We start from the raw sequence: 21,609 nt of genomic DNA, 5'->3' as shown, positions 1-21,609 counted from the left end.
TACAAAATTTGTAACAATATATCTTGAAAGTATTTTTTTCTAATCAAGTGACAGTCGATCTCAATGTGTTTAGCCCTCTCATGGAACACCGGATTTGACGCAATATGAAGAGCAACTTGGTTATCACACACCAGTTCCATCTTGCTGGTTTCTCCGAACTTTAACTCCTTGAGCAACTGCTTGACCCAAACTAACTCACACGTTGCCATAGCCATGGCCCGATATTCGGCTTCAGCGCTAGATCGAGCAACTACATTCTGTTTCTTGCTCTCCACGAGACCAAATTACCTCCTGCTAGAACACAATATCCAGACGTAGAACGTCTATCAAAAGGTGATCCTGCCCAATCAACATCTGTGTACCCAACAATTTGCTCGTGGCCTCGATCCTCGAATAGTAATCCTTTGCCTGGAGCTGACTTTATATACCGAAGAATGCGAACAACTGCATCCCAGTGACTGTCACAAGGAGAATCCATAAATTGACTTACAACACTCGCCGGAAAAGAAATGTCAGGTCTAGTCACTGTGAGGTAATTCAATTTGCCAACCAACCTCTTATATCTCGTAAGGTCTCTAAGAGGCTCCCCTGTCCAGGCAGAATCTTAGCATTCAGAATAGGAGAGTCAATAGGTCTGCAACCCATCATTCCAGTCTCCTCAAGAATGTCTAAGGCATACTTCCGCTGTGAAATAACAATGCCTGAGCTAGACTGAGCGACCTCAATACCTAGAAAATACTTCAATCTGCCCAGATCCTCAGTCTGGAAGTGATGAAAGAGATGCTGCTTTAGTAATACCATCATGATCATTGCCAGTAATAACAATATCATCAACATAAACCACTAGACAAATACACAGATTAGGAGCAGAATGCCGATAAAACACAGAGTGATCAGCCTCACTACGAGTCATGCCGAACTCCTGAATAATTGTGCTGAACTTACCAAACCAAGCTCGAGGGGACTGTTTCAAACCATAGTGACCTGCGCAATCTGCACACAACCATTAAACTCCCCCTGAGCAACAAAACCAGGTGGTTACTTCATATAAACTTCTTCCTCAAGATCACTGTGGAGAAAAACATTCTTAATGTCTAACTGATAAAGAGGCCAATGACGTACAACAACCATGGACAAAAAGAGACGAACAGGTGCTACTTTAGCCACGGGAAAGAAAGTGTCACTATAATCAAGCCCAAAAATCTGAGTATATCCTTTTGCAACAAAACGAGCCTTAAGCCGATCAAGCTGGCCATCTGGGCCGACTTTGATTGCATAAACCCAACGACAACCAACAATAGATTTACATGCAGGAAGAGGAACAAGCTCCCAAGTTCCACTCGCATATAAAGCAGACATCTCGTCAATCATAGCCTGTCGCCATCCTGGATGAGATAGTGCCTCACCTGTAGACTTAGGGATAGAAACAGTGGGCAAAGAAGATATAAAAACATAATGAGGGGATGACAAACGCTGATAACTTAAGCCGACATAGTGGGGATTAGGATTAAGTGTGGATCGTACACCTTTGCGGAGTGCAATTGGTTGACTAAGAGGAGACAAGTCCGCAATAGGTGCAGAATCTGATGCAGGGCGTGAATCACCTGGGCCTGATGCTGGATGTAGACGACGATGATAAGTCAAAAGTGGTGGAGCTGCAGAAGGTTGAACTGGATTATGTGGAGGAACTGGAGCTATAGGTGGTGGAGCTACAACTGGAGCTGTAGGTGGTGGAACTGGAGATGTAGAGGAAGATGAATGGGAGATAGTGCCTAAATCTCCAAAAGATGAAACTGGTAGCACCTCGGAAATATCTAACTGATGACTTGAACCTGTGAAGTCTGATTGGGTTTTAAAGAAGGTAACATCAGCGAACATAAGGTACAACTGGAGGTCAGGAGAGTAGCATCGATACCCCTTTTGCGTTCTCGAGTAACCCAGAAATACGCACTTAAGAGCACGAGGAGCTAACTTATCTGTTCCTGGAGTAAGGTTATGGACAAAACAAGTGCTTCCAAAGATACAGGGTGGAAGAGAGAACAAAGGTAAGTGGGGAAACATGACAGAGAATGGAACTTGGTTCTGGATAGCTGAAGATGGCATACGATTAATAAGATAGCAAGATGTAAGAACGGCATCCCCCCAAAAACGCAACGGAGCATGAGATTGTATGAGTAAGGTACGAGCAGTTTCAATAAGATGTCTATTTTTTCTTTCAGCTACCCCATTTTGTTTAGATGTGTACGGACAAGATGTTTGATGAATAATCTCATGAGATTTCATAAACTGCTAAAATGGGGAAAACAAATACTCTCAGGCATTATCACTACGAAATGTGCGAATAGAAACTCCAAATTGATTTTGAATTTCAGCGTGGAAGGTCTGGAAAATAGAAAACAGCTCAGATCGATTTTTATCAAAAATATCCAAGTGCTCCTGGAATAATCATCAATGAAAATGACAAAGTAGCGGAATCCCAAGGTGGAACTGACCTGACTAGGACCCCAAACATCTGAATGTACTAAAGTAAAAGGTGACTCTGCTCGATTATCAAGTCGCCGAGGGAAATGGGAGCGAGTATGCTTACCGAGCTGACATGACTCACACTCTAGAGTTGACAAGTGAGATAAACCAGATACCATTTTCTGAAGTTTTGACAAACTGGGATGTCCCAACCGTTTATGTAATAAATTTGGCGAATCAGTAACAAAACAAGTTGTTGAAGGAAGACAAGATGCGAGACCATATGATTTAGCAAAGATAAGGTAATAAATAAAGTCTGTTTGATTCACGCCCGGTACCAATGATTCGTCCCGTACTGCGTTCTTGTATAAAAAACATGGTCATCAAGAAATAAAACAACGCATTTAAGTGATTTGGCTAAGCGACTATCAACTATGAGATTAAAAGGACTATTGGGAACATAAATGACTGAATCTAAAGGTAAGGAAGGAATTGAGCTTGCTTGACCTATTGCAGTTGCCATGGTTTGAGACGCATTGGCCATTGTGACTCTCGGAAGAGATTGAGAATACGAAATAGTAGTGGAAAGAGATTTGTTACCAGAAATATGATCTGATGCACCTGAATCAATGACCCAGAGGATGAAGATTGGGAGAAATAAGCGCGAAAATTACCTGTTTGAACAACAGAAGCTATCTCAGAAGATGTCTGCTTACATGCTTTGTACTGAAGGAACTCAATATAATCTGCTAAAGAAACCATCCGACTATTCAAAGTATCGGTTCCCATGTCGCTACAATTTGTAGTTGTACGGTTAACTTGAAATAGTGGAAATAAGTAACTCCCGTGGGAAAACTGAAGAAATAGCTGAGGAAATACTGTTTACAGCAGAAAACAGAAAACTATTTTATGCCGGAAACATTGTTCACACCGGAAAACACTGTAGCTTGCCGGAAAATTGTAAAGTTGTCGGAGTTTAACGTAACCAGGATGGATAGACTCAGAATTCCCTTGCGAGCAAGCTGTCCTGAAGAAATGTTTTAAAAAAAAAAAGGCTGAAAAATATAAAAGTGGTCGGAATTTGATTTGAATTAGATGGGTAGGCTTGGAATTGTGGGGAGAGCAGACTGTCCTGAAGAAGCTTCGTGAAAAAAATGGCCGGAACCCTCGCCGGAAAAGTTGTTATTGCCGGTGCGTGGCAACTTTTCTGCCGGATAAATTTTCAGGGATTGATCGTCGGAGGGTGATTTACCTCGTGGTGGTGTTGGTTTTAGCACAACACCGACAGAAAATGACTTTCACCTAGACATGCCTTAGGTCACCGGAAAAAGTGCACGACGACTAAGTTCTTTCTTCCCGGTTAACGCTAGAATGACGCACAATGATTTTTTCTCACAAATGCTCTGATAACATGTGAGAAAGCACGGGAGAAAATATATTATTGATATTAGATACTCAATATAATACAAGAGGTCCTATTTATAGCTATAGTCTACAAAGTACATAATACTCCCATTCCAATGTGGGACTACACATAACTAACCGTCCACAATATATGTGCATGAAAGCATGGCTGATAGTGGACAAGATAGTCAAATTGTACAGGATTTATGCAGTTTTGGCTGGATAATCATTTGAACGGAATTTTCAAATGTTAGAGTTGTCATCTGTTTAGGAATTTTTTGTTTACTTTCTGTAAAGCCCAAAAAGGAAAATCTGGTCTATTGTTGCGGACTTTGTGGAAGTCACTTAATCCGAGAACAACTTAGACATTTCTAATTAAGGATTTGGTTTCTTTACGAGTTCCTTTCCCTATCAATAGTATCTAATCTATTACTGTTTGTGTCCATCTCATCTAAAAGCTTAAGCTATTAGAAAGAACACACTTTTATTTACTTAATTATGTCTTCAACATGCCCCCTCGCGTGCGAGCTTGATTCTTTTTGATGAGCCAAGCACGTGGAATTTGTTTTTGATATTGGGTGACGGTGCGCCTCGAACTCAGGACCTCTGCCTGCTCTGATACCATGTTGAAGTGTGTAACCATCTCATCTAAAAGTTTAAACTATTAGAGAGAACACACTTTTATTTACTTAATTATGTCTTCAACACTGCTTAAATTGAACAACAATCAATTTCGTAGTAATTAGTCACTTATTCTTGCAGATCCAAAAGACCCTGAGTTAAGGAAACACGAGAACTCATTTCTGCTGGGACCAATTCTTATATATGCAAGGTTTAATTCTTTTTCTTCACATATGCATTAGTAGGTGATTGTAGAACTCTGTGTAGGTGGTTTCTTTGTTTGCATTCTACAATATACACATTGTTAAGATTCCTAATGTCCATCAATCAACTTTGTAGATAACTGTCTTTCTCATGAGATGAGAAAAGATTAACATATCTTTTGGTTTTATCATTTTAATCCAAAAAAGTAGATTAAGGGGGCAAAACAAAATGTTTTGCTGGTTCCACTGTCTATGTAAAATTAGTTACTAGTCAAAGGAGAAAAAAGGGCGTTTTATATTATGGTCAGAAAACAGTTAAGATATTATATATTCGGCTATGTAGTAAATAAATAATACAGGCTATTGTGGTCTAATTTTTGTTCTAATAACTGTAAGCCCAAAAGGCAATTTCATTTACCATTTGCCAAGTGTTTGGTAGCAGGTTTTAGAGACACTACTAACATTATCATGCAAAACCTCTTTCTTTCATGCAACATAGTCTGTTATCTATTTGTGAAAATTGATTTCATAGATTTGCGTATCATCCAATAATCTGATGGATTAATCTTCGTTTTTCACTTCCCAAATGACGTCCCTCAAGAATCTCCACATTCACGAGGCAATTGGCATGCATAGAGGTGACTGACGTAAAAGTGTGAACGCGATATTGCTAACTGATGATCCTTTATGATGCAGTTGAGATAGATGGAGAATTTTGCTTCATTTAGCCTTAACCTGATCCATGTTTACGTCCTTATCTTCATATTTCTGGATCAGTGTGGATGGTTTAATCTGTCCTGTGCATGCATATACTAATGTATGTTGTACTTGAGCAGCACTCAGCGTGGTGAGGAATTGGGTACAATTCAGCACAAGCTACCAAAAGGCACATGGTTGAGTTTTGACTTTGAAGATTCACATCCGGTATTTATTCTTGGGAACTGGACACACACAATATCACTTTATGGATTATCAGTACTTTAATTTGCTTTTAGTTATCTTTGTTCTTGTTCCTCCCAAAATTTTAGGATTTGCCTGCATTATATTTGCTTGGTGGATCAATCATCCCTGTCGGTCCACTTTATCAGCATGTGGGTCAAGCTAATCCTAGTGATGATTTAACATTACTCGTCGCCTTGGATGAAAATGGTAAATTTCTATCTTTTTGGTAATGCTAATGTAGTTGACTCCCTTTTTTTTTGGGGGGGGGGGGGGGGGGGGGGGGGGAATTATGGTTAACTAGCTTTAGTTGGTTTAGCATTATCAGGGATCTCAACTTACTTTCTCCATTCCAATTGGCCTATTCCATTTCCTGAGTGTCAAGTCAACCAAATCTTATAATTGAATCATGTAATTCATTTTAGAAAAAATAATATTTTATATTTTTAGTAAATAAAACTAGATTGAGAGAAAACTTCAAAAGTGTTCGAAATTTCCAAAATTACAATTCAAAATATTAATAACACAGAGAGATCAATCAGAAATTATTTTATTTGAAATTTAGGAGCGAAATGGGACCACTTTTCCATAATAGATGCAATGCTACGTTAATCTGATTTTGGCACATGTTCCAGAATTAGTTGTGGTCACTGTAGAGTGTATAGTGTGGTATGGAGTATTTATTTCTTTCTTCCCTTTTCTTCCTGTTTCTTGATCGTAACATAATTCGTTGTTGTGAGGAATTCCGTGTGCCAGTGAAGATTGCTTCCAATGATGATACAGGAAATAAAAAATGCTATCATCTGGGTAGCACACATGCGTGTACCTATATTAACTATATCTTGTTAAAACAGGTATGCAACTTTGATAGTGTAGTGAATTTGGCTGATGCACCAATATGTCCTTGATAAAAAGGAAAGGATTCATGAAGTTATCATGAGATGGCAGGTCTTAATTCAGTAAAGGTCAATAAAGATAGGCTAGTAGGGCTAGGAAGAATGAATGTCTTTTGTGGTACATTCTAGGATATGTTATCCCGAATAAGAATGACAGAGCTAGGACACTGGTGGAACTTGGGGGATAAAGGGAAGATCACACTGACATTGGAATTGGTGTAATCAAGCAAAGAGAAAGACTTTAAACTTCTCAGCAACTCTTTTGCTTTCTCCTGTATGTTTTTGTTTTCTGCTCTATGCATCTATTCTTTTACAAGTTTAATGGTAGTTTATTTAGTACTTTCTCTTGATCGTGGGATCATTGGCGCATTGTACAACAACGGTGACAAGAGGCAGTGAAAGGGAAAAGAGTTCTTTAGCAGCTATAGCACTCAGCATCACTCATACTTTTGCAATTTCAGGTAAAGCTGAAGGTCTTCTTTTCGAAGATGATGGTGATGGATATGAATATAGTGAAGGTGGATACCTTTTGACAACATATGTCGCTGAGCTTCAGTTTTCTGTTGTTACTGTGCGAATCTCCAAAACAGAAGGAAAATGGAGAAGGCCAAACCGCCGGTTGCATGTCAGGATATTGCTTGGTAAAGGTGCTATGGTATGTTTCCTCTTGCCTCACATATATTAGCTTTAGGGAAAACGAGAGACCATTTAAGACAGACATGTTTAATTGGTGATTGTTTGCTATGGTTCCCCTTATCCAGCTTGAAGCTTGGGGTTCTGACGGAGAGATTGTACAAGTAGCAATGCCATCAGAAACTGATGTATCAAATTTGGTTTCTGCAAGTGAAGAGAAGTACAGAAATCGTCTGGGTAAACCTGCTCTTCCACGTGTCCTGCTTTGCTTATTTCTTTCTTTCTCTAACTTACTGCATAACTCTTTCTTGGATTTGCATCAAACGTAGATATCTCATCAAATTAAATGACATATGTGCAGAACGTATTTCACAACACCCAATCTTAGGTATGTTTAAAAGAAGTACTCAAGTCAGACACCTACACCCGCTGGAAACTCCCTGTGGTTCATGTTCAACGCAACCCAGCATGTCTTAAAACTTTATTTAATTCTTTAACGACAACACTGGCATCACCCATTTTTGGTGCTTCGTCTGTGCTGGATGCAGATGCTTAGAGAATGCTACAGTATTTCTATTTTTATTAAAATTCTTTTTTACGCATAAAGATAAAATAATCTGATTTTTAGAGAGAATCATTAGGGTCCATTTCAATTAAAGAGCATGATTTGGTAAAATGTTTTCCAAATTCTTTTAATGTATCACCCATAAAGTTGGCCCCAAATGTCTATATCACACTCCAACTTACCAGGTGACCATATAGACACTTTATGTTGGTTTTAGTGTGTCTAAGTAAACACACGTGTCTGGAAGGTATAATGCGTGAGACACAATCGCTCCTACGTGGTTAAATGAACCAATCAGAATTTAACACGTAGACTACACGTGGTTAAACAAAAAAAGTGATAAATAAAAACTAAAATGAAAATCCAAAAGTAGACTCCACCCTTGTCCCCTCCCCAGCTCTCCCAACTTCTTCTTCATCCAGAAAATCTAAACCAGATCCTATCCATCTTCTTCTCTCGCACACCCCTCACCCCAAAACCTATCACCCCTTTTTAAAATTCCTACTCTAAAATTCTTCTATAATCCTAATAGATTTGAAAAGAGAACCAAACCAGCAAAAAAATACCGAGAAACCATCTTCAACTATCATTGGACCTCACCGGAAAAGCTCTCCTCCAACGACCTCTCTCTTCGTCTCCTTCCCACCTGCTTTCCCTAATCTCTTTCCCCTATCCATTTTTTCCGATCTCACGTTTTATTTTTCTGACAAGTTTTCCGATTTGTAGTACAAAATAGCCAAGCATATATACAAATTGCGAATTCTTTTCGAATTTTCTATTCATTCTTACTGTAATTTTACAATTTTAACAAATTGCATCTCCTCTTTTTAGTTTCAAGCACTAATTTTTCGTCTCTTTAATTCAGTTCTTTTGCCACTATTTTTTATTTTGATGATTTAGTGATGGGGTTTTTGATAAATTTTGGCTAGTTGAATTGTATATTTGGTGTTGTTCTTATTAAGGTGGTGGCATGAGGGTGGTTATGAGGTTGTGGCTGGGTTGTAATGGTGGCGAAAAGGTGGTAATGAATATGGCTTGATTGGAGATGAAGAATGTGGGGTTCACAAAAAAATAAAAATATAATTTTATGTGTTTTCACGCGCTCAAATTTGAGTGAGAAACACTCATTTTGCTATGTCAGTCACACATGCTCATGAGACACACTTGTACCAAGTTAAAGTGTCTAATTGATCATGAGATAAGTTTAAGTGTCAAACTGACAACTAAGGTCAAATTTAAGTGTCTATTGCCCAAAACAAAACATTCACAAGACTCTTTAAAAACGTATTTTAATTTCTGATCGGAAACTCTACATTTCTTCTGGCTGCCGCTGTTTGTAATCAGATAGATTTACTGATTGGGCCAGCCTTTAATGAGTAAATCTTGAAAACATGGAGTTTCGAAGGAGGATAGAAGGGAAAATCATTTGCAGGTCTGCCATTTTTCATGTTTTTCAGGGCAGTGAGGTTAGAATTATGTGAGGATTTTTTTGAAAACACTACATGGGACCTCTTTATCAGCTGTTGGATGTAGTGTGTTCTGTATCGATGAGAACTAAATAGCTGGTTTTTACAATTATCACGCCTTACAGATTTGCAGAGGAATTGGGGTTCTTACTTTTGATGTCTGTTTTATATGTCTACCAATTCTATGCCATCTTATCCTTTTTACTTCAACTTCTTCCCGTGCAAGTAGTTTTCTTTTGTTTCAAAATTTAAAGAAAGTGTTGGTTCCTTGTTGAAAATTAATTGCAGAAAGTGCTAAACGTATACCAGAAGTGGAGACTGTCTCTGGACACAAGGGAGTGGAACTTTCAAGGACCCCCGTTGTTCTGAAGAGCGGTGATTGGGAGCTGCAAGTGGTCCCTTGGATAGGTGGTAGAATCTTTTCTATGGACCATATTCCTTCAGGTATTGTGAGCTCCATAGTTATTTTTTCCTTCAGTAATTCGATAATCTTTCACTTTCTTTGCATTTTTGCTTGGTCAAGCTTGTGAGAAGGCACGAGAGAAAATATGTTATTGATATTGGATGAACAATACAATACAAGAGGTCCTTATTTATAGTTATACTATACAAGGACATACTACTCTTTTACCAATGTGGGATAATACTACACTATATACATGCTGTAAACTAACACTCCCCCTCAAGCTGGTGCATACAAATCATATGTACCGAGCTTGTTACATATATAACCAATACGAGGACCAGTGAGAGACTTGGTGAAAATATCTGCAAGTTGATCATTCGACCTCACAAACTTTGTAGCAATCTCTCCTGAAAGTATCTTTTCTCTGACGAAGTGATAATCAATTTCAATGTGTTTAGTTCTCTCATGGAACACCGGATTTGATGCAATATGAAGGGCAACTTGATTATCGCACACAAGTTCCATCCGACTGATTTCACCAAATTTCAACTCCTTGAGCAATTGTTTGGTCCAGACTAGCTCACATGTTGCCATAGCCATTGCTCGATATTCTGCTTCTGCACTAGACCGAACAACTACATTCTGGTTTTTGCTCTTCCAGGACACCAAATTTCCTCCTACTAAAACATAATATCCAGACGTAGAACGTCTATCAGAAGGTGATCCTGCCCAATCAGCATCTGAGTATCCAATGATCTGCTCATGACCTCGATCCTCAAAGAGTAACCCTTTGCCTGGAGCCGATTTTATATATCGAATAATGCGGACAACTGCATCCCAATGACTATCACAAGGAGAATTCATAAACTGACTTACAACACTCACATGATAAGAAATGTCGGGTCTAGTCACTGTGAGATAATTTAATTTTCCAATCAGCCGCCTATAGCTTGTAGGATCGCTAAGCGGCTCCCCCTGTCCTGGCATAAGTTTAGCATTCGGATCTATCGGAGTGTCAACAGGTCTGCAACCTATCATCCCCGTCTCCTCAAGAATGTCTAAAGCATATTTTCTTTGAGAAATAACAATACCTGAGCTAGACTGGGCAACCTCAATACCTAGAAAGTACTTCAATCTGCCTAGATCCTTAGTTTGGAAGTGCTGGAAGAGATGCTGCTTCAGATTGGTAATACCATCCTGATCATTGCCAGTAATAACAATATCATCAACATAGACTACCAGATAAATACAGAGACTTGAAGCAGAGTGCCGATAAAACACAGAGTGATCAGCTTCACTACGAGTCATGCCAAACTCCTGGATAACCGTGCTGAACTTACCAAACCAGGCTCGAGGAGACTGCTTTAGACCATAAAGTGACCGACGCAAGCGACATACAAGGCCACGAGACTCCCCTGAGCAACAAAACCAGGTGGTTGCTCCATATAAACCTCATCCTCAAGATCACCGTGAAGAAAGGCATTTTTAATGTCCAGCTGATAGAGGGGCCATGGATAGAAAAAGGCGGACTGAAGCCACTTTAGCCACGGGAGAGAAGGTATAAAAGCATAATGGGGAGATGACAGACGATGATAGCTCAAACTGACATAATGAGGATTAGGGTTAAGTATGGTCCGTATACCTTTCCGAAGTGCAATCGGTGTACTAGGAGTAGGGTCTGAAGCCACTTTAGCCACGGGAGAGAAGGTATAAAAGCATAATGGGGAGATGACAGACGATGATAGCTCAAACTGACATAATGAGGATTAGGGTTAAGTATGGTCCGTATACCTTTCCGAAGTGCAATCGGTGTACTAGGAGTAGGGTCTGAAGCAGGAGCAGGGTCAGGTGCAGGACGAGAACCAGTTGGGCCTGATGGAGGACGCAAACGACGATGATAAGTCAAGAGTGGTGTTCCTGTGGCTGGGGAACTAGGGGGAACAACACTAGACTCTTCAACGGTTGGTATGGATGAAACCTCTGTGGTCGAAAGTGGAGGAGGAGCTATAGTAAACTCCTCAAAGGTCGGTATAGGTAAGACCTCAGATATATCATGGTGGTTAGTAGAGGTAAAGAAGGGTTTAGACTTAAAAAATGTGACGTCAGCTGACATAAGGTACCTACGAAGATCTGGAGAATAACAACGATATCCCTTCTGAGCACGAGAATAACCAAGGAAGACACACTTGAGAGCACGGGGAGCTAACTTATCTTTCCCAGGGGTTAAGTTATGAACAAAACACGTGCTCCCAAAAACACGAGGTGGAAGAGAGTATAAGGGTGACTGGGGAAACAATACTGAATGCGGAATCTGATTCTTGATAGGAGATGAAGGCATCCGATTAATCAAATAACAGGCTGTGAGAACTGCATCGCCCCAAAAACGCAACGGAACACGAGATTCAATTAGAAGTGTGCGAGCAGTTTCAATAAGGTGCCTATTCTTTCTCTCAGCAACCCCATTTTGCTGAGAAGTATAAGGACAAGATGTCTGATGAATAATTCCTTGAGAAGTCATAAACTGCTGAAATTGAGAAGATAAATATTCTAAGGCGTTATCACTGCGAAAATGCGAATAGAAACACCAAATTGGTTTTTGATTTCAGCACAGAAACTCTGGAATATAGAAAATAACTCAGAACGATCTTTTATTAAGAAAAGCCAAGTACATCTTGAATAATCATCAATGAAACTGACAAAATAACGAAATCCCAAGGATGAACTGACTCTACTAGGACCCCATATATCAGAATGAACTAAGGAGAAGACAGACTCTGCATGACTCTCAACACTACGCGAAAAGGAGGTTCGGGTATGTTTCCTAAGTTGACACGACTCACAATCTAATGTAGACAAACTAGATAAACTAGGCACCATCTTCTGAAGTTTGGATAAACTCGGATGTCCTAAACGTCTGTGGATTAGATCTGGAGGATATGTAACTAGACATGTTGTGGAAGGACTGAGTGAGTTAAGGTAGTAAAGGCCTTCTGATTCACGTCCTGTACCAATTGTCTGTCCCGTATTGCGGTCCTGCATAATAAAAGAATCGTCAATAAAATATATACCACAATGGAGGACACGAGTTAAACGACTAACAGATGCAAGACTAAAAGGACAGCCAGGGACATAAAGAACGGAATCTAGGGTGATAGAAGACAAGGGATTAGCTTGTCCAACTCCTTTTGCCTTAGTTTGACATCCATTGGCTAAAGTAACAGTGGGAAGAGACTGTGAATATACAATATTTGACAAAAGTGATATATTACCAGAGATGTTATCAGAAGCGCTGGAGTCCATGACCCATGGGCCAAGAGTGCTAGACTGGGAAACACAAGCAAAAGAATTACCAGTAACAGAAGTATTAGTCTGAGCAACTGAGGCTACTTGTGGAGATGTCTGCTTACTTGCTCGATACTGAAGGAGCTCATTATATTCTTCTTTAGAAAAAGAAAATTCTTGGTTACCTGGAGTCTCGGTCTGAACAATGTAAGCATTTTTGGGTGGACGACCATGTAAGGAATAGCACATTTCACGAGTGTGTCCAAGTTTGTGACAATAAGAACACTTGGGTCTAGATCTTCCAAAACGATCTCCTCCTCGTCTATGCTCCATAGTTTGATGTGCCCGAGCATCCATTGTCTCGGATGCAAGAACAGAGGAATCAAGTATCTGTGATGAGATCACTGGTGGACTTGGTGCTGCAGCAAGGCGGAGTAATCGAGAGAATAATTCATCAACTGTCGGGACAGACGGACTAGCCAAAATCTGGTCGCGTACTGAATCAAGATCATTAGGAAGTCCAGCGAGGGTAAGAACGAGAAACATCTTTTGTCGCTGCTCTTGTTGTTTTTCCACACTAGCAGAAATTGGCATCAACTTCTCAAATTCCTCCATGACTGCCTGTACTTGACCCAAGTAAGTAGACATATCCAATTCCTGCTTCTTTAAGTTTGTCATCCGTGATATCACATCATAGAAGCGAGATATGTCATTAGTGTATAAGGTGCGTGCCTTTGCCCAAACCAAATAACATGTCAGGAATGGACGAAACAAGGGTATCAACTTGAAATCAATAGATCGCCACAAGATGCTACGTAACTGAGCATCGATTTTTGCCCAAAGTGCTATTGCCTTTTCATCTCCATCGCTAGACTGTTTGATTAGATGATCTTGAACACCTTGACCTCTACACCATAACTCGACAGATGAAGCACACGCTAAGTAGTTTGAACCTCCCATTAAAGGTTCCGAGGTAATAATAGCACTAGAGCTTCCAGAACTCATGTTTCTAGACCCAAAAGCATCAAATCCCAAAGAAATTGTTGCAAGTTATTACCAAATAAGAGAAAGAATCAACTGTAATCCACTGAAACAGTGTACGGAAACACAGAAACAGAATACTAAAATACTGTAGCTGCCGGAATCTACTGTAGTTGTCGGAATAGGACTGTAGTTGCTGGGAAAAAAACTCAAAGTTGTCGGAATGAAATGAAAACAGTAGAGGTAGGATCGGAATTACCAGGCGACCCAACTGTTCTGAAGGAAGATTTTCAAAAAATGGCCGGAACTGGTCGTACGCGCCGGCGCGTGAGCTCAAGCGCGTGAGCTTCTGGTGGCGCGTGAGGAGGCTGCTGCCGGAGTTTTTCAATGGGGTTTGGTCGCCGGACAGTGATGACTCTTGTGGTAGTGTTGGATTTTGCACAACACCGACAGAAATGAAGCAGATAGAAAACAACCTTAAAAATGTACTGATTTCTCTTTCCCGGAATCGCTGGAATTTATGCACAGCGATTTCTCTTTCCCGGAATCGCTGGAATTTATGCACAGCGATAAGTCTCTCACAATTGCTCTGATACCATGTGAGAAGGCACGGGAGAAAATATGTTATTGATATTGGATGAACAATACAATACAATAGGTCCTTATTTATAGCTATACTATACAAGGACATACTACTCTTTTACCAACGTGGGACAATACTACACTATATACATGTTGTAAACTAACAAAGCTTATTCATGTGCACATATTGTAAGTGTCCCTCTATTTGAAATATCAGTGGATCTGTAAACCGACAAATGCTGGACACTGCTTAAATGGGTGATGTTAAATGGGTGATGTTAAATATCTTGGGAAGGTTCTTTTAGTCGTCCCAAATGACCATTTAATCAGAATCTAAGCTATACATGCTCACTTATTGTCTCTTGATACTACCAACCATTCATTTCTCTAGAATCTTTTCAACAACTGACACTTAGGATTTTGATTGTCATTGTAAACAGGCTTCAGTTTAATCAACTTATAATCTTCCACTTATCTGAACAGTGGGTCCTTCTTCAGTTATTCATTCGACAAAGTTTGAATTGAGAAATCATGTTTCCATCTTTTGATCTAATAAAAGAGCCTTTAGCTGTTAAACATTTTTATCCTTTGTTTTGCTATAAGGAGCAGTGCTGTCTGAGCTCGCATCTTTTTCTCTACTCTGTACTTTGCATCTCTGTCCAACTAAATTGCTCCCCTGTTCTGCTCCTCTTTTGTAAACCTATAAGCGGTAAAGTACTGATAGCAGCAGGAATGTCGAATATATATACTGTCTTATTCATCTATTTTCCCTGTAACAGGAACTCAATGGCTTCATAGCCGAGTGGAAGTAAATGGGTACGAAGAATATAGTGGCCGTGAATACAGATCACCTGGATGTACCGAGTATTATTCAGTTATTGAGTAAGTTAATAAGAAGTTCATCACTCTAGCATTATGTTTCAAATAGTTTCTATTTGGTAACAGAGAAGAAATTAGTATTAGTCAAGTCCTAGTAATGACAAGGATTTGTTCTTCACTGATCAAAAATGGAAAACTGAAAATGCTCCGTGTCTGAATTCAACTTTCCTATTTTCATTGAAGAAAATGGTAAATCCTTTGCGATTCAATTATAAGGGAGACTTTATCTCCTCACCTGATAGAAAGTTGTGCATGTCTCTGTGGTCCGAAAGAAAGAAAAGTAAGTGTAGCTGAACTTCAAAATTAACAGCTCCAAAATGTGAAAGCAATGAAAAGCATGAGATAATAAAAACAGGAGCCATTGTTGGTATTGAGCTGAAATCTGGGTAAGGTGAAGTTTTCTCTTATACTTCCCATTTGAATCGTGAAAGAGAAAAACCAGCAGCCTTGTAGGGTCAGCTTCTTTTTGTATATCCTGGAATGGTTTACTCATCTCATAGTGAAACTAGATTTGAATATTTAATTTTATGTGGATATAAGTAGAAATGGATTACTGATGTGGAAACAGGGAAAGAAAACTCAGCTGAATTTTTATACATTGTAGAATTAATCCGTGAAACAATTTTTTTGATCATTAAACTTCTCAACCGGCTATGTATAGAATCAATCGTCAGAGAGTGCCTTATATCAGGTAATGATATTTTGCTGGATTGTTCTCGACTCAAATCCAGGAGACATTACTACAGTTTTTTAAAATAATCTGGTAGTGATTTTCCTTGGTCACATTTTTAGAGAATTGGTACTGTTTTAAATATCAAGAAGGGTCAAGTGTTTGGCTTCTGATATGTTAATCATCTTAAGGTGAAAATATGGATTTGAATTGGGTAATGTTGGGTATCACTAGTAGTTTCTAGCTATTAATATGGAAAACATACTTGGAAAAAGTGATTATGTTTTTCACGTAGAGAGAGGGGCATATATTTCTCAAAGTTGTACCCGATGCATGTTAGAACCACTTCATATATGACATCTTCAACAAGCTCTCGTGTGATTGTTCTGTTGTATTTCTTCATTTCTGTCCCAACTCATAATGCCGTTCAATTTGGTCTTATATGGTAATTCTTCATTTATGGAAATTATCTTTCCTTATTTGCTTACTAGTAAAGTTAGAATTTTGATTACACTATTGTATATTCTACCCATAAGGGGACTTTTTCTTCTCCGTTACTCACTGTACAAATTCTTTCTGTTTCATAGACGGGATCTGAAACAGGAAGGGGAGTTGGAGTCTCTGAAGCTGGAAGGTGATATAGGTGGAGGATTAGTTATGGAACGATACATATCTTTGCCAAAAGACAACGCCAAGGTTTTCCGCATTGATTCTGGAATTGCAGCTCGCGGAGTTGGTGCTGGTTCTGGAGGATTTTCTAGGTCTGTTCTGTCCTACATCTTATTATTGAAAACTACTTGTAGGATATCTTAAATTCACCTGTTGAAAAATTGATTTTCTTACTGTTGTTGCATGGTTAGAAACATCGTAGATAACAACTTTTACATTTCCTATTTGATAATGAGTAATGAAGTTGTAAACTTTGTCAATTGACTTACTTATCACCCAATGTGGGCTGGGTCAATCCATGGCGAGCCTGATATTTTCTATCAGTTTTAGTTTGTTAACAGTTCATTTAAATAAAATTCGAATGATTGCTTAAGATTGTCTAACATTTGCTTATCTTACAAACTGAAATGAAATTTGCATTGGTCTATCCAAACTTGAGCTAACTTTTTCTTTGTGAAGTGTCCCAAAGTGATGCGCAGTCTTATAGCGAAAACCTGATTTTACCACCTTCTTACAACCTTTTCCCCATTCTATTCTGAAAAGATAGAAATAGAAAGAGTAAATTGTGTTACTGATGTCTTATTCAATACTAAGGTGTTAAATAATTATATTCTTGACTATCATGCAATAGGATATTTGGTATACACGGCGTACTGGTGTTAATGTAAACAATTTGTCATTGAATAAGCATAAATAGGATGTAACAACATAATATTCATAAATATAGCATCTCCACTCTTAGAATTTTAAAATTGCAAAATGCATAAGTTGCATCCTAAACTTGTTCGGAAAACTCAGTTTCACACTGGAATTTTACGCGTTCAAGTTCCCCCCTAAACGCCTTTGGAGTGAATTCCCCCCCCCCTCATGGCCCTGAGGCACGTGCGTTGGTAAACTATCATTTCTGGGCGCGTTTTACACTAAATTTTAAGGATAAAACAAATTGAAAAAAAAAACATTTTAAAACATCTCTTCTTCCTCGTCTCTCTCAAGAACCCTAATGTTCTATCTAACCCACTTCTTCATCTCTCTCAAAAACCCTAAGTTTTTCTCCCTCATCTTAAATCAGCCCCAATTTTCGCTCGAGATGTGAATTTTCTAAGTGATTCTTTGCCTTGGACCTGAATCTTTGTGTTAAGCCACCCTAATTACAATTGTTGAAACCTAAAATATGCATTTATCATTATTTTTACACTTTGCTTTACTTTTTGACTACATGCTGACTCCAGCTTTCATTCCAAACACTGCATAGGTCTCAAAACATCCATTCCGTTCCTTCATCTCTTTCAGTTTCAGAATTCTCTTGCTTGCTTCTGAGTTACTCATTTGCTCCTTATGGCTATTGATGATGGGATTTTGGCTTCTTTGGTTGTAGTTTCAGTCGAGTTCCATTTATCTTTTTTTTTTCTTTTGAGTTTTTGATAGTTTCTCTATACTAATGTGACGTGTGAAATTTTGGGGGGGTAAATATTTGGGAATGGGTCGGGTCTTTTAATGGTCTTGAATTAAAAAATAAAAAATTATGAAAATACCACGTGTCAACGCGTGTAAACACTGCTTGGGTAGAATTTGGTTGTTACATTTTAGGGGGTAAATAAATTCATCTTGGACAATGATAGGATGGTATTAGAACGCCCATAAAGGTTGAGTCTGAAACTGACTTTTCGGGACAAGTACAGGATGCAACTTATGTATTTTCTCTTTTAGTTTTTATTAAACATAGAATGTGTAGATACTACTCTTGTTCTGAATGCTGGTGAAGTAATGTGTTTCTCTATGATTGTTTTCAATTTGTTGTGACCTTCATCATTTTCCTGAACTTCCAATAATACTTTATAAACGTGTTTGATAGTTATATATCATGACCTTTGCAAAAGATTGTTACTTTATTTCAGTTTTTGTATAAAATGAATTGCAAATTAAAGTGTTTTCGTTATCAAGCTGATTGAACTATACTGGTTCCAGCCTCCTTTAACTTTGTGCCTGTTAAATAAAATCTCAACCCTTTAGGCTTTAGCCTTGATAAGAACCTGCCAAGTTCAGGTTGTGCTGCATATTGCTTCATATGCCCCCACGGCCGGTGCCTTCATCGAAATACTCTTGTCTAAAAACCTAATATGCAATTCTACCAAGATCACACTTTTTGTGCCTCAGGTGAAGCTTTTTGACCCCTTTTTTTTTTGGTATGTCAAATCATCATAAGCTTTTTTCTGCAGATACACGAATTTTATCTAGTCTTCCTCCACATCATTTTAAGCATGTCCAGCCTTCATCCACAGGGTCAATTTAAGCATGCCAACTAATACAGTATTGGGATATCATTGTTATCATGTTGTGCATTTTTCGCATCTGTGTAATATGTCATCTCATCAAGAAAGCCTGGTTACAAGCTGCATATATAAGAGGTTTTAACATTCATTCTGTCCAAAAATAATTATTTTGTCGTTCAATTTTCTTATTTCTGGATAGTCATGTTTATAATAGCTGATTGGAAGGTGCTCTCTCTCTCTCTCCTTTATATGGTGTAGAGCCTCAGTTTAATCCATTCCCTCTTCTCTTACTTTTTTTGCTTTGGTAGGCTTGTGTGCTTGCGTGTGCATCCAATGTTCTCGTTGTTGCACCCAACGGAATCATATGTGTCCTTTACCTCCATCAATGGGTCCAAGCATGAACTTTGGCCAGAATCTGGAGAACAAGTGTTTGAAGGAGATCTTCGCCCAAAGGGTGCGTTTTACCCTTGATCTTTTGCTCTCCTGTGCAGATGTTTTTATTTTTTATTTTTATTACACTCACATAGATCTTACACACATATTTGTGGTGTTTATATTTCTCTAAAAAAACTGGTGTTGCCTGACTAGAGGATACATTTTCTGCGCAGACCGTACCATCTTTTAAAAGCACAGCAGGAAGTAAAAGTAGATAATAGCGAACTGCCAGAACTAGGTTGTGATGTATGCATGTCAGTATATGTAAATTTCCACGAGACTGGACCTGTTTTTGTATCAGTAGATACCTTAGTAAGCCTAGTAAATTCACCAGGCATTGCTTCTTAGGGGAATAGTAGTAAGGCAGGGACTGGAAGATTAGAAAAGACAAATTGGGAGCTAACTGTTTTCAAGATTCCAAATGAAGGGAAGTGCACAAGTTGTGCAAGTTACTGGTTAATGTTCCAGTAAGCAACTTGTTATAATTCCCTGTTTTGGGAACTAGGAACATTCTCCCAATTTGGTCTGGTTCCCTCGTTATCAGTTTCATCTATTTAAACTTCAGGTGAGAGCTAGAGGAATATATTAGAAGGGACACGGAAATACATTACCCTGGTTTATTCAGACACCTTGAGTAGTAGGCACTAAAAGCTTAATGGAATGTCATTTATCAAATAGGAAAAGAAAATGTTTACGGATCGCCTGCAAATATTTGAAAAGACTCACATCCGTTCTCAGAATATATGCTGAAAATACCAATTTGAGTAAAGGATTTTAGCTGTGATGTTCGATATGAGTTGCTTTCTTGGATCATCTATTTGCACGTTCACCTACTTAGCCCAATTTCTATTTCAGCTCGCAAGCACCTTGACTTCCATCCGATATATGCTATCTCCCACCAGCACAGATAATGGGAAACTCTGATCACTAAAGCTTAGGTAGATGAGTAGGAATCACCTAGGGATTTTTGTCTCTGCTGTGATAGAACCAATGGTCTCCCATGGTTTTCACCCACTTTACTGACCGCTAGGCCACACCCTTGGGTGCTGCCATGGTGGTAATCTGTTCGGTGTCCATGTTGATGTCTTTTACTTGTGAATTCTTTTTCAGGTGAATGGATGCTTGTTAATAGATGTCTTGGTCTGGGGCTAGTCAATCGGTTCAAGATTGATCAAGCATACAAATGTATGGTGCATTGGGGTACGGGAACAGTGAATTTAGAGCTCTGGTCTGAAGAGAGGCCCGTCTCAAAGGAATCGCCTCTTAAAATATCTCACGAGTACGAAGTGCAAAAAATAGCCTAAAACTCTCATCTGCATTTAGAATTTGTGAGCCACATGACCGAGTAGTTCAATGTGCTCATTCTGCATTTTCTGAAGCCTGAAGAACAGTTGACATTTTCGCAAGCTATGTGGATGGAATAAAGACTATAAAAATTGACTCGACGTCATCCTCACCTTCCTCAATGATCCAACTAAACATGACTAAATAGAGTTTTCCTAAATAACCTTGCTAGTCGGGGGAAGACCTGTATATAATCGCGGAATGTCATTAGTTTCGGTGTGTGGACCAAATAATTACAGTAATGCAAGCCTCTCGCTACAGTTGACAATTTCACTAGCTACGTAAATGTCATAATGACAATTCCTACTTTGCGAAAATTCCAATCTTGATGCTATTGAAGCTACTTCTGGTCCTGGAAAGGGAACCAAACTATTAGTTTCTACTTTTTTCTTGTTACTCCCTTACCCTTCTGGATAGGGGGGGATCTCTGGAAAAAAGAAATTACTCTTGATGCTGTTGAAGCAAGCCTTGAAGTGAAGAATGTTATCGCATTAATTGATTAAGTGGAATAAATATTTGACTCCCTTTTCCGCAAAAGAAGATTTCAGTTTTTTTTATTAGAACTCTCTATCCTCACAAGGTAGAGATAAGGTTTGCGTACACACTACCCTCCCCAGACCCCACGATGTAGGATAATACTGGATATGTTATTGTATTAGAATTAAAGCCCCTGTGAAAAATATGTATTCTATTTATCGATTTCCTATGTAATATATAAAATACTTCCTTTGTGCCACGCAATTACTCTTTGGAGACTTAAACGAGTTTTTCTTTGGAGACTTGGAGATTCTATGTTCATCGAAAATTAGAGTTGGAATCATCTAACATAAAGCGGGTCAAAGAGTGTAATCAAAAGAAGATCCGTAAATGGGCCATTCAGTGTTCCTACTTATTCTTTTCA

General features: G+C 38.8%; 1 protein-coding gene across 2 annotated transcripts in view; it reads left to right on the top strand.

Moving 5' to 3' along the window:
• The window catches only part of LOC107801815 (uncharacterized), a 31,854-nt gene extending 10,829 nt beyond the window's left edge, over window positions 1-21,025 (top strand). For both annotated transcript variants that reach the window (XM_075245438.1, XM_075245437.1), the window contains exons 14-23: window positions 4,630-4,699; window positions 5,528-5,615; window positions 5,720-5,840; window positions 6,988-7,181; window positions 7,288-7,396; window positions 9,479-9,634; window positions 15,221-15,323; window positions 16,578-16,751; window positions 19,238-19,383; window positions 20,475-21,025. In XM_075245438.1, coding sequence (XP_075101539.1) covers window positions 4,630-4,699; window positions 5,528-5,615; window positions 5,720-5,840; window positions 6,988-7,181; window positions 7,288-7,396; window positions 9,479-9,634; window positions 15,221-15,323; window positions 16,578-16,751; window positions 19,238-19,383; window positions 20,475-20,668 — 1,355 coding nt within the window. In that variant the 3' untranslated portion in view covers window positions 20,669-21,025. The remainder of the gene's footprint in view (window positions 1-4,629; window positions 4,700-5,527; window positions 5,616-5,719; window positions 5,841-6,987; window positions 7,182-7,287; window positions 7,397-9,478; window positions 9,635-15,220; window positions 15,324-16,577; window positions 16,752-19,237; window positions 19,384-20,474) is intronic.
• Window positions 21,026-21,609: the final 584 nt, after the last annotated feature.

The sequence above is a fragment of the Nicotiana tabacum genome, chromosome 23, assembly GCF_000715075.1.
Source record: "Nicotiana tabacum cultivar K326 chromosome 23, ASM71507v2, whole genome shotgun sequence".
Lineage (NCBI taxonomy): Eukaryota > Viridiplantae > Streptophyta > Magnoliopsida > Solanales > Solanaceae > Nicotiana > Nicotiana tabacum.
This window is presented reverse-complemented; position numbering and strand designations above follow the sequence as displayed.